General features: G+C 43.7%; 1 protein-coding gene across 1 annotated transcript in view; it reads right to left on the bottom strand.

The window, feature by feature from the left end:
- SHISA9 (shisa family member 9) overlaps window positions 1-11,164 on the bottom strand; it is a 176,777-nt gene extending 165,613 nt beyond the window's left edge. The window contains exons 1-2 of the mRNA XM_063171047.1: window positions 10,377-11,164; window positions 3,139-3,266 (exon numbers count right to left, since the gene is read on the bottom strand). Coding sequence (XP_063027117.1) covers window positions 3,139-3,266; window positions 10,377-10,984 — 736 coding nt within the window. The 5' untranslated portion in view covers window positions 10,985-11,164. The remainder of the gene's footprint in view (window positions 1-3,138; window positions 3,267-10,376) is intronic.
- Between the last annotated feature and the right edge of the window lie 1,428 nt (window positions 11,165-12,592).

Here is a 12,592-nt window from a genome sequence, read left to right as displayed (position 1 = left end):
TGGGAACCTCCAAAATTTCTGTTCTTTTCGAATATCAAAAAGAAGGGACAAGAAACTGAGTAAGCTGCAGGACTCTGAGAAGAGCTTTTGGCCTTCCACTGGCCTGCAAGCTCTGGCAAATAGCTGCAGGCATCAGAGAAAACCCTCTGGTAACCAAGAGCCCAGAAACAGAAACACACTCATTTTCAGGGTCAGGGATCATGTGAAGTTTGTCATTTTGACAAAAGAGCTTCCCTTCACAAAACACTTTCAGAATGTATTGGCAACATCAGCAAAATGTTTTCAAGAGGACAGGAAGAGTAAATGAACATTCAAATTAGAACGTTTTTAATAATGTTTGGCCTTCAACAGCTTATCTGAAAGACACAGTAAGGAAGGGATATGCAATGACTAAGAAATTCCTCCTGCCCAATTCATATTTATGGATCAATATGAAAAGTATATCAGCCTCAAATATTTAAGTCTCATTATGAAATGGCAAGTAGATAAAAAGTGGTAACTTAGAAAACTTTAAAAATGGAAATTAAAGTTTATGATGCAATAATTTTACACAATTTAATTTTCTGTGTGTAAGTAAAAACTATGAAAGCTGTGATTCACTCTGGTTTATTTGCTTATTTAAAAGTACCCCAAAAAAGCCTGTCACTTTTCCAGCATTGGTAGTAGGTAATGTTCACTGCCAAAGTTTCTGTCTGTAATATCCACTCTTGCGGTGTTTCAGAACTTCACACTAAGATACTGACCTTGGAAAATTTGTCTTAATAATTTTCTCTTTATATAAAGATTTTTTCCTGCACTATAAATGCACATTTTCAACAGATTTCAATCACTTGTGATGTTCTGGCTAATTCAAGTAGGTCATTTAATCATGTTTTACATCAGTTTATGAGAATAGAATGGCAACAAATACAGAACAATCCACCTGCTATGAAGGAAATATATGAAATATTGGTTATAGCATGCCTTGAGTAATTTCACCACTTGAAGCTTTGCACTTAACAATCTAAAATTATTGATTTTATGCATAATGTTGATTAAAGACTGAAGCAGTTACCATCAGAGCTACTGGCTTCTGAGGTTTCCTTCTGTAGCAGGAATGCCTGAGATGTGTAAAAGCATTGTTGGGACTGCCCCTATACATGACCCAAAGGCTTAGGACAGATCCAGAGTAGCAGCAGTGCTTCTGTGCTGTAAATTGCAGTGGTGCAAGAGCTGCCTCACATAGAATTCTCCTCTCTGTGCCAGAGGGCTGTATTCTGTGTGAGACAGAGGTGCTATGGCTGTCTGGGGTCAGCATCAACCAACATCCCACTAAATGTGTGTTTTTTCCTTCTTTGATGCAATACCTGTGTGTCTCTGAGCTGTGTTTATATGCAAGAGTTCCTAGAATCAGGGCTTAAATCTGAATTCAAATCTGAGAAACAATGAGTTTAAAGCCTTGCTGTGTTATGCTGTAGTATATAACAAGAGTTTTAAGCAAAATATCAGTGTGATCATCACAAAAATCTAGATAAAATCAATGCAGCAAGAACCTCTTCACCTTCTGACTCCTTCATTAACTGGGATTCTGAATAAACACTTCACATCTGAGACAAACTAATGGACCCAAAGTCCATTACTATTTGGTACCATTCCTGAAACATGGTCTCATGAAGGATTAGTTATCAGTGGGTGATACACAGAGCACAGAGATGCAGTGCACATTCCCATCCTCATTAACCCTTCAGAGTCCAGCTGCAGGGTGTCAGAGCCCCTCTGACAGGGAGCAGCTCAGGCTCCCCTCCAGAAGTGGTGTTTTTACACAGCTGGGGTGTGTGGGTGTGTGCTTCCCTCTGCACTGCACATCTGCAGAGCCCCAGGTGGAAGCTGGAGAGCAGGGCACACAGATGAGCTGTCACATGATGAGGTGTCACATCTCCCTTTACTCAAAGGCACAGCTTTAATTCTCTCCCATTTCTCTGCAGGGATGCAGATAAGGAATGGCCATCAGCCTCTCCCACAAAGCAGGCACCAGGAGGGCAGGCACCACAAGGAGCTGCTTTCTTCCATTGTCTTTACACCCTTCCACCAAAAAAGCACCAATAACTGCACAATGCAGTCCAAATAAAACTCCAAATATAAGCAAACTTTCTTTCTATAGTTAAGGAAAAGATGAGTGCACATACTTTAAATGTTTCAAAATGTAAATACCAATGCAGTAAAAGTATATTTGCAGTAAAATGCACATCAACACTGATCTACAGCAGAGAATAAAGCCACCTACTACCTACCCATCTAAACTTTCCTGAATGATACCTTTTTATTTTATAAATATATTGAACTTGATTTAATAAATATATCCATAATTTAAGTATATATATATATTTATATATATATAAAAGATATGGCTGAATATAAGTTGCATAAATAAGTATTCAAATTAAATTTTCACTGGCATTGTTTATCACAAGAGGAATATGTATCTGTGCATGAGAAAGATCTGTGTTATGTTCTATTATAAGTTGTCTACAACTTCAGAACCACTTGAAATGTCACCATATCTCACCTGAAGCTCCAAGGTGCACTTTTTTCTTGCCTTCAGTAACATAAACATATAATAGCAGATACAGATAAACACATTATGTAAAAATTAAAGTAATAATCTTCTCATCTTTCCCTTGAGAAAATGAAAACCACATACAACTTGATGCTATCCAGGGAAGTATTTAATTACTGTACTAGTGGATATGATCTAACAGCCTAATGAGACCACTTTGCTACTGGCTGTTACAGCCCTATGAAATGTATTCTTAAATTCAGCTGTAACCACAACAATTTTCATGTAACAAAACACAGAATAAGGCAAAGGCTGAAGAGCTGAGCAAAAACAACAAATAGAAGAAGACAAAGATACAAAGATAAGAAACTAATTAAAACTAAATAGAGTAACTAATTTTCCTATTCAAAATTTATTTATTTCACTGTTGCAATAATGTGCATTAGGAAACTACATTTTTCTGATTCTGAGAAAATGAATATTTCTAATTTGCAAGAACCCATGTACTGTTGATCCTCATTTGACATTCAGCAATATTAGTTTCATAATGCTCTTTTCAATGCCAGCATTCCAGCCACTGACAAAGTTAAACTGTGACTTACGTAGGTTATTTGGAGCAGGTCTGGTCTCCATGTTCTCATAGTGCTGCACGTGCACTACAATGTTTAGATCTCTCTCCATGTGATCTGTTGTACAAGGACCTTGAGGTCGCATAACATCAGCAAGAGCCCTGAAATCCAAACAAAACCAGAATGAATCTGCAAAATCTGTTAGACATGAACAATATGTTCCAAGATCTATTTCAGTTTGTGATGCAGTCGATCCTAATGTCTGCTGGAGAAACCAGCTCCCTTCACAGCAAATGCATTGTGTTCACACCTAAGGCTCTTTTTAGGTTGTCTTACTGACAGCCTAAAGTTGCTAGAACTAAAACACACAAACACATTAAGTTGTTTAGGTATCTTGGCTTTGGAGGAACATAATTTAAGCTCCTTGAGCCTTGCAGAATTCTGTCACTGCATGTGCTCAGTAACGTTTATTGTCATCCTGGTTAAGGTGAGCACCTCAGCACCTAACCCATGGCTACACCTTTCACAAATTGCTTATTTTCACACTTAGATTACCAATTTCAAAGGAAATTCTCACATGTGCATTTGTAATTAGCACACTCAACACAGTGGTCTTCACAGTTTTCATTCAAAATGTCACTCAAGTTGAAAAGTCATATAACTTCTATGCAGAAATCCAGTAAGCAGGGATTTAAGGATTTCTCATCCAGATGGGGAGATCAAAAAGGTCTTTTTCTAACTTCTGTGAGTGTCCTAGTCTTTAACATAGAGCAAAGCTTGCATAGGAACACTCCCTGCTCCTTTGAAGGCAGTTTGGAAACAGGATGAAAGCTTTGTGCTGGCACAGAGGGAGTAAGCAGAAGGTTCCTGAGTTAGGCCAGGCCCAGGGTGGTGCTGCCTGGGGGCTGCCCTGCAGGGCTGCAGGCAGTCAGACAGACAGACAGACAGAGAGACAGAGCAGTCCTGCTCTGGGGACTGTGTAAGGACCAGTTCCACTGCCCAGTGTCCTGCTGGGTGTCAGGGCATCCTTAGGCACACAGGCAAACACACACACCTGGATCAGCCCTGTGGAGCCACAGGTACTGAGCAGGTTTGAAGCTCTGAAACTCCCAGCATGGCAACACCTAACTGTGCCTGTGAGTCTGTGCTATTTTGCCAGAGTTCTGTAGGAGCAGGGTTAGTCCTTACCTGTGTGCCAGAGCTACCTGCTGAATCACTGAACCACTGTGCTCTAGGAAATAATTGGCCCACCTGCAGAAGCTGTTGCCTTAGGCAAAGGAAAGCTTTGGATTGCAGTGTGTTACCAGTGTCTTCAGTGCAAATCTTTTCTATTCAGATCAATGCATAATGGACCATTATTTACCTCCTTTTTGTTTTATTGTTTTTAATTTTTACACCTCTTGAGCAATTTTTTAAGGGTGTGGACACATTTTCTGGGCACTATGCCCAGTTTAGTTTAATTTTCTACAAAATTATATACAGTGTCCCAGATACTGCATCAAGAAATACTGGCTTATAAACTAATATATAAATAAATGAAAAATAAGTACATTCCTTGGTGAAAGCCATGGCAAGTGCCATCTAGCTCCTCCACTGTACTTCTGTGACATTATGATTTCTCAATCAAGCAGCCCTATACTTTTAATTATTAAAAAGTAGCTTCCTCTAAGTTACAGAGAGAAATCCTGAGCTGGATTTTGCTTTCAGATTGCTGCAACATTGCTTGGGTACACGGCTGAACAATGCTGATGTTTTCTTGTGTTTATGACTAACATTATGTTATTAAGATATTAGATAGAGTTGTGATCAACATGTTAGAGAATACTCTGTTGATCCTGGAAAAGGTCAGAAGACAGTAACCACATGATTAATGGTATCAGAGTAATGCTCCCATTTGAAGCAGTGCTTAGACTGCAGAAATAGCAGAGCTGGCCTACATAGCAGAATAATAAAAATTCAACAGAAGAAATCTCACAAAGACATGTAGAAATGATGAAAAAGGAAAGCATTATATTGAAAAAACAATTTAAAATAAGTGGGGACCAAAATCATTAATATCTAGTCAATTTATGCAAATATCTCTCTATACAGAGGAAATTATTGACATCACTATTAATTCTAATTCCAGAGGCAGGTGAACACATTTCTGGGAAGGGAAACAAAAAGTAAATAAAAGTTCCTAACCCCAGTGTGGGAGTCAAAACTGTGAGATTTAACCCCACTTTGTGAGAGTGGGTTTTCAGAAATCCTTTCCTCATTGCTCTTAGTCTGATGGTAAATATTGTTTGCTGTAGACTTTAAATAACACTCTGTATGATGGCAGATGAACTACTGCCTGTCTATGAAAATGCTAAGTTTTCTACCAGTTCAGGGCAGCTTTTTTCAAATGGTTTTCAAGGAATTACCTGTCCAATTCCTCCTTCTGTATTAAGAAAAGATTAACTACTCACCATCAAGTTCTGGTTTCAATAACACAGCACCTGTGCTATGCTAGCCAGACTTGTACAATAATCTCAGGGCAGAATAGCTCCTATAACTGAGAGCATGTTCTTATTCTCCACTAATGTCAGAGAGAGTTAAAAATGTGTAGCAGTTTCAGTATCTCTGAAGTACAAAGGAAATGCTGTACCTGCATTTTGTTCTTTTAGGGATTTGCCCATATAATGAAATGGATAAAGGGAGGCCTGTTCCCCAGTACATGACAAAATCCTTGAACAGATGTTTGCTTTGAAAAGTTCCACATAGGCCAGGAGACTTTTAAAATACCTTCGTGCATTTGTCTACCTAAATATAGTCATATGGATTTTGTTCATTATCTGAAGAAATTGTTATAGTCAGTCCCATTGAAAAGTTAAGCTTCTCACAGAGAGTCTTTACCTACACCTATTTACCCACTGGATGATTTTTTAAGGAAATGCAAAGTGCAAGATAATCTTCTCATCAGGAAGCAGCATCATTAAGACCTGTGCAGGGATATTGACTGTAGTATTACAAAAGTGGAGAAGTGTTACCTATGTAAGAGTTCATGGCCAAGAATTATCCAAGTATCACAAAACTTCAGCATTTCTCTTGCCATAAGATTTTTCTTTTTGGATATGTAATACTGGTTTGGGGTGTTATAAAGCATGTGGAGCCAGGCATTTCCCGTATGGGTACAAGCTGAAAGAAGCTGAAACACAGAGATTAATTAATGAAAGGTCACTTGTCATATTTTGCCTCCAAAACTGGGTCAAAACCCATAATGGAAATAATTTGACACATTGGATTCAGGATTTTGGCAAGTCAGGCCATTTTTGGCCCCAACTGCATGTCTTTGAAATGATCAATAAAAGACTTCAGTCCTGAGCTCAGCACTGAGCACTTTCTTCCTTGTGAAGGAAGAAGGAAGAGCTCAGATGGTTCACAATATTTGTAAGACTGTAACTGTCAGAGGCACTGTTTTAAAAACCAGGAGTTACAGCATAAGAGCATAATTGTAAACATTTTTCTTTCAGTTCTTGGTTTGTTTGCACATTCTCCACATGGATTAAGGAAGAAGACAAAGGTGCAGTTGTATTTACAGAATAATCTCCTCCATGCAACACAGGTAAAGCTTTTTTATTTTCTATTCATTTTTGAGAGAGAATTTTCCACTTGAACTGATGGAGCCTGGCAGGCCCACTGGTGTAGTCTCAAGCAGCAAGAATGTGCTGCCCTCACATGCCTAACAAAGCTCCTGGGCTGCTTCAGCAGGCAGATCAAATCTGTGTCCTCTCATGCACAACACTGCCACGTTCCCTCCCTCTGCCACAGCTCCCTCCTACACCAGCTGATTTCCTTATTCTCAGAAACAGGAGGGGAAAGGAACAGCTACTCTGGGTACTACTATTACTGCTTAGTCTTGGGCACTGTAGCTGAAGGGAATACTCATCTCCTTTTAACATCAAGGAACACATTTTAAAATAAGGAGGAATAAAACATGTGAGGTCTAAAATGAAATTCACCATGCAGAGTTAAATCTGTACTCCCCTCTCCATGTTCATCTTCCAGATTTACACTTCTGTGCGAACAGAAAGAAAATGTCAACAGTGCCATACCTGGCCTGTTTCCTCAAAACAAAAGAAGTAACAAGCCCTTTCTCTCTAAGAAAGGACAAGTCTTGACTTTTTTTTCTAAAGGGACTCACCCAAAAGAGACTTCTTCCTATGATTTTTTTTTTCACTGATTAAATACATATCCACAATGCTTTTTTCATTTTCAAATATATCAGGAAAATCAGTGAAGTTAATGGAGTGTTCTTGGTTTGTTTTAGTATAGTAGTAAACAAAATTTAATGAAAGGCACCTGTATGGAAACTATGCTCAGTTAATAAAGAAAGCTTTCTTTATTAACATTGTACCACTCTTACACACACCAGTGTCTTACTTCAATAGCAGATCTACTGACTGCAAGATGAAGTAATGCAAGAAATTAAAAAGTGTGGCACAGTTTTGCTTCCTATTTAGAAGTTAATGTTCTTATTCCCATGTGTCAGGTCTCTGTTCATATTTTGAAATATTTTTAGTAAATCAAAAATGGAAATGTATCCTTTATATGAGTTATACTCAGTTCATTTTTCTTAAAAAATCAGCCCCCATTTAAAAAAAAAAAACAGTTTCCATTCTGCATTGTCTTTTTTGATAAGCAGTACTATCCCTTTCCTAGGTGAATTTGTTCATAGAAATGGACTCAAATTTTTCATGTAGCCATTGGCTAGGCAAGGGAAAGGACACAATCTTAGCTAAGGAAATAGATGACAAATCATTCTCTGTGTGTTTCTTGCTGGCAGCCAAAATGGAGTAACACTTACTGCTTTTGCTTTGGCCTACCTAACACCCTCGATGCATTAAACTTCTGCTTATTAGTAAGGTTCAGTACAGGAAAAAAAAACGTAGGAGGTGTTCTTTTTTGTTTTGTTTTTCTGATGTTGTAGTGATGAATATTATAAAAGAAGGTGACTATGAACACAGCCTACATATTATATCAATTGTTGGTACTATTAACTGTTTGAACAGATAAATTATTTTTAAGCATTGCAGCCTTTTTTCAGAATATTAGTAGTGTAAAATGAGCTAGAATGGAATATTTTAGTTAAGCACGCACTTGAGGACTAAGAGGTTAGTTCAATTCTTCACTCAATGAATATATTTATAGATTGCCAAAGGGATTTACAAATCTAATTCCTTTTCAAATTAATGTTAAACCTACCCCACAACTGGTATAAGAGACAACTTATTAAAAAAAAAAAAAAAGCTATAGATCTTCTTTTTCAGAACATGACTAGCTATTATGTGTACTGAGTGGGTGAGTGTTTTGCCATGTGATCATGACTTTCCAAGTTTCTATCTAATCCTGCCTTGAACAGTTTCATGTACAGGATCACAGACGCTGTTAAGCAATCAAGGTAACAGACGACCTTTGCTAAGACCCACTTCAGAAACCTAATCTTTATGCACACATGACTCAAGGATATGAGAATGATTTTCCAATCCCCCATAATTCTACTTCCATAAACTCAGACAGAATATCCTTTCAGAATGCTTCACACCTGTACTTTACATAGCAAATATTTCCATTCACAGAAGCAGGACCTTTGTAAGCCAGAATTTGCAGGGATGGCTATAACTTCACTCTGTTCTGGGCTTTGTGAATGTTACCAGCACTCTTTTTTTGCCTGCACAAAGATCCTATAGAGAGAGACTGAAGCAAGGGAGAGCTTTTTGCAAACAAGCTCTGTGGATTAAAATTTAAAAAAAAATGGGACCCATGTATTGTTTTTCTCAATTTATATTAAAATGTCTAAAGGATTATCATACCTTCCTCGACCAAAACCATCTTTGCTGAAGTGTCACTGACACACGCTGTTGACTAAAATTTCTGCAATATGCTTTTCCCCTCAGTAGTAAAGCATATCCATATCAGCCAGTTTATAAATAGCAAATAATAGCTCATGGACTGGTGATGCATTTCAGGAGTATTTCTGTGACTTTCTCTGTTCATTACAAAATAAGCAGTTAATCAAAAAGTCATGCAGAAACTTCAGTAATAATGAGGCTCCAGGTGTTGAGTTGATCTTTTGGACTGTCTTTCAAAGGATGACTCTTCATCTAAGCCTTAAAGATTGTGGACTACACCATCAGCAGTTGGGGCAAGAGGAAGTTTTCTGCCACACTGCACGTCCAGTAGAAGGTATCCTTTCACTGCATTTCATCACTGAAGTTGCCCAATATGCTGGGATCTATTTAGACTCTTTAATGGATCTGTTTGCCTTTTTTAATGCCTTTCCCCCATCTGCTTTACTTTCATGTGCCTGGGATTAGCATAAAGAATCAGACAGGCTGCAAACTTGACAAATGTGTTATGCCTTGATTTTGAACTGCTGCGACAATCTGGTTTTGGAATATGTTGTTAAAGACACTGGGCTCTGTCCCGAGTTGCCCACCTGCCTATCCACCACTAGGCAGCCAGGATCTGGAGTAGATGGTACACAGCATTCCTAACTCTAGGTGGGGGAGGTTCTCTTTGATGTAACTCAGCCATTACACCCTGGAGACAGTTAGAACACACACATGCATGGATGAGGCAAGACTTTCATATTCCATTTTTTACCTCTCAACAGTAACTGAAAAAATTTTAAGAAATTCTACAATAGCTTTTCCTTTTTGTGTCTTCCTCTTCCCTTCCACCCTGACTCATTTTCACAGCTTAGAAATTTTACAAATAGCTCGCACACTTGCAAGGGCTGGAGGAGTAGGGAAGGTCCTGCCAAAACCATTTTGCAGCTGGAGAGGGAGGGTGAGATGGCATTTGTTTACATCCTTCTGTTGAGAAGTAAAAACATTTTCCAATCTTTGAAACTGTTGGAAGAGGGAACACATCAGGCTTTCTATAATTCAGTGTTGCTGGTTTCAGAATTTGTTTCTCTATTTATGCACAGTATATCTGGGAACACTTGCTGGATCTTGTTAGGGAGAGGGTCGGGCACTGCAGATAAAAATGAACTACTGTCTGTGCAGACTCCACAATTATCCCTCACCTTCCTCAGTATGCATGTTCTGTGGTAACCCGGGCTGGGGGCACCACAGGAGCTCTGCTCAGCAAAGTTGGTCTCTCTCGGTCGCCTTGCAGGGGAATGCAGCCTGCCTGGCAGGAGCTGTTTGTTTGGCAGGGACACATGGGCTCCTCTCTCCTCTCTAGGGGCTGGGCAGAAGCCAGGGGGGAAGGGGACCCTGCTGCCTGGCACTCAGCCTTACCTGGACATGTGCTCCCGCTGGGGTCTGTGTGCCTTCTCCAGCCCTAGTTTGGTGAAGATCCCCACCAGCACCATGACTGCTACAACCCCACAGATGATGTAGACAATAAGGTTGGTTTTATCCCGGGTAGGGTCATGCAGAGGGTCGTCTATGCGGGAAGGAGGCTTCCCAGTGTTCATCCACAACGGCGTCTCATAGTTTGTGCAGGTGCTTTGATCCAGCCTTGTCTTCTTGAACTTGCAGCAAAACCTGAAGCCACAAGTGCCACAGCAGAAGATGAACTCCCCCGAGCTGCAGTTAAAGGGGGGGTCCCACTGACCCATCACGTCAAAGTAGCCCCTGCAGAAGTCTGGGGTGGGAGGTGGCTCGGAGGGGTCTATCTGCTCCCCGAGGCTGGAGTGGTTTCCTCCCGAGAGCACCACAAAGCTCCCCAGCTGCTGGCCAGCTTTCTCCTGAGCCCGACACACCAGCGTGAGAAGGTCCGCCACCAAGTAGCCGAAGAGCAGCCGAATAAAGCCTTCCATTCTGCCTCCCAGCCCCGGCTCAGCGATGCTGCTGCCGCCGCCGCTCGAGCTGCTGGATGCTGCGCTGCGCCAGGAGCTGAACATAAAGGGGCTCCGTCAGGAGCCGGGCGTCCGCTCAGCCCGCGCTCGCCTCCAGCACCACGGACAGCCCCGAACGGGCCGGGCAGGGTCCGCAGCCCCCGCGCAGGGTCCGCAGCCCGGCCCCGCTCCGCTCCGGAGCAGCGAGCGCGCGGCACTTGTGGAGCGGAGTGCGCGTGAGAGGGAGCGCGGGAGGAGGAGGAGAAGGAGGAGGAGGAAGAGGAGGACCGAGGGGTGGAGGTGGCGGCGGCGTGCGGGGCACCGCGCCGGGCTGGCAGAGGGGCGTGGAGGGGCCGCCAAGCGGGAGGGCTGAGGCGAGGGCGCTGCAGGGGCGGGAGGAGGGAAAGGGCGAGCGAGGAGCCTCCCCGCGCAGCCTGGTGCCAGCGCGGGCCGCCGGGGGCACCCACCCTCCGCTCCCCCGCGGAGCCCGGCGCGCTCTCTCGCACAACTCCCTCAGACACCCGCCGAACCCCGCCCGCGGCCGGGCTGCCAGGGCAGGGCGCGGGAGGCTGCACGGACTCGCCGCGGCATCCAGCCACGGGGAAAGGAGATGCGCCGTGGCGGGCGGGCGAGCGAGCGCAGTGCCAGCGGGGAGAGCCCAGCCCGTCCTCTGAGGCGGCCGCGGGAAGCTGCGTGCCAGAGACGGGGCTGCCTGCCCGCCTGTGCCCCCTGGCAGCCCCGCTGAGGGGCCGGCGACTTCTCTCTTTCTCTCTCCCTTTCTCCCTCCCTCTCTCTCTCTCCCCCTCTCTCTCTTCCTCCCTTCCAGCCCCTCTGTGGGGCTCTCCGTCCCCCGTCTCATCAGCCCCGCCGCAGAACCGACCCCCGCCTCGCCCCCCTCACCCGCTCCCCGCCATCCCTTACATAAGAGACCTCCCGTCCCGGCGGCCGCTCCCCACAGGTGCGGCTCCAAAAGCGCGGGAGCGCCTCCTCGTCCCCCGCCTCCCTCAGCCCGCCTCACGCCGAGCGGGGTAGGGGGCAGCCGGCCCGGGCTGGGCTGCGCTGGGCGAACGTGGGGCAGCTCCGCGGCAGGAGAGCTCCTCTGCCGATAAGTAGAGCGCTCCTTCTCCCAGGAACTCCTCTCCGAGCGCTCTCCGGAGACGCACTCACCTGCGAGGCCAAGGCAGGTGCCGCGGGCGGAGCGGCGCCCATGGGGCCGCACCTCCGCTAAGGCCGGGCGGGAGCGGGCGCTGCCCCGGCCCCGGCGTGCCGAGCACAGGTACGGCGGTGCTCGCAGTGCATGCTGCCGAGCGGGGCTTTGTCTGCTAAACATGCGCTGCTCCTGCACATCATTTATTTTAAAATCTCCTTATAGTGTCTGTTGGTTCCAGAGGGCACGGTGAGGCAGCGGGTTGTTTGCGAGATACAGAATTGAAATAACTTCCCCCAAACAGAGAACTGACTCTGGGAAAGACTTTTTAGTGATTCGCTCTCCATCGCTGTTACTTAACTCTCTCATCTCTGTCGTTTGGTTCGGCGGTAACCTGTGCAAGTAGCAATAATATTATCCTGAATACTATGCTGCCACCAAATGTAGGAAATAAGCCCACTATGGCGTGATTTAACAGTGTGGGCTGGTGCTGAAAGCCGCTTCCCTTTTCCTGCCTTGCCGTGGCC

This window comes from Melospiza melodia, chromosome 18 (genome assembly GCF_035770615.1).
Source record: "Melospiza melodia melodia isolate bMelMel2 chromosome 18, bMelMel2.pri, whole genome shotgun sequence".
NCBI lineage: Eukaryota > Metazoa > Chordata > Aves > Passeriformes > Passerellidae > Melospiza > Melospiza melodia.
Note: the sequence above shows the minus strand (reverse complement) of the source record. Positions and strands in the feature narration are given on the sequence as shown.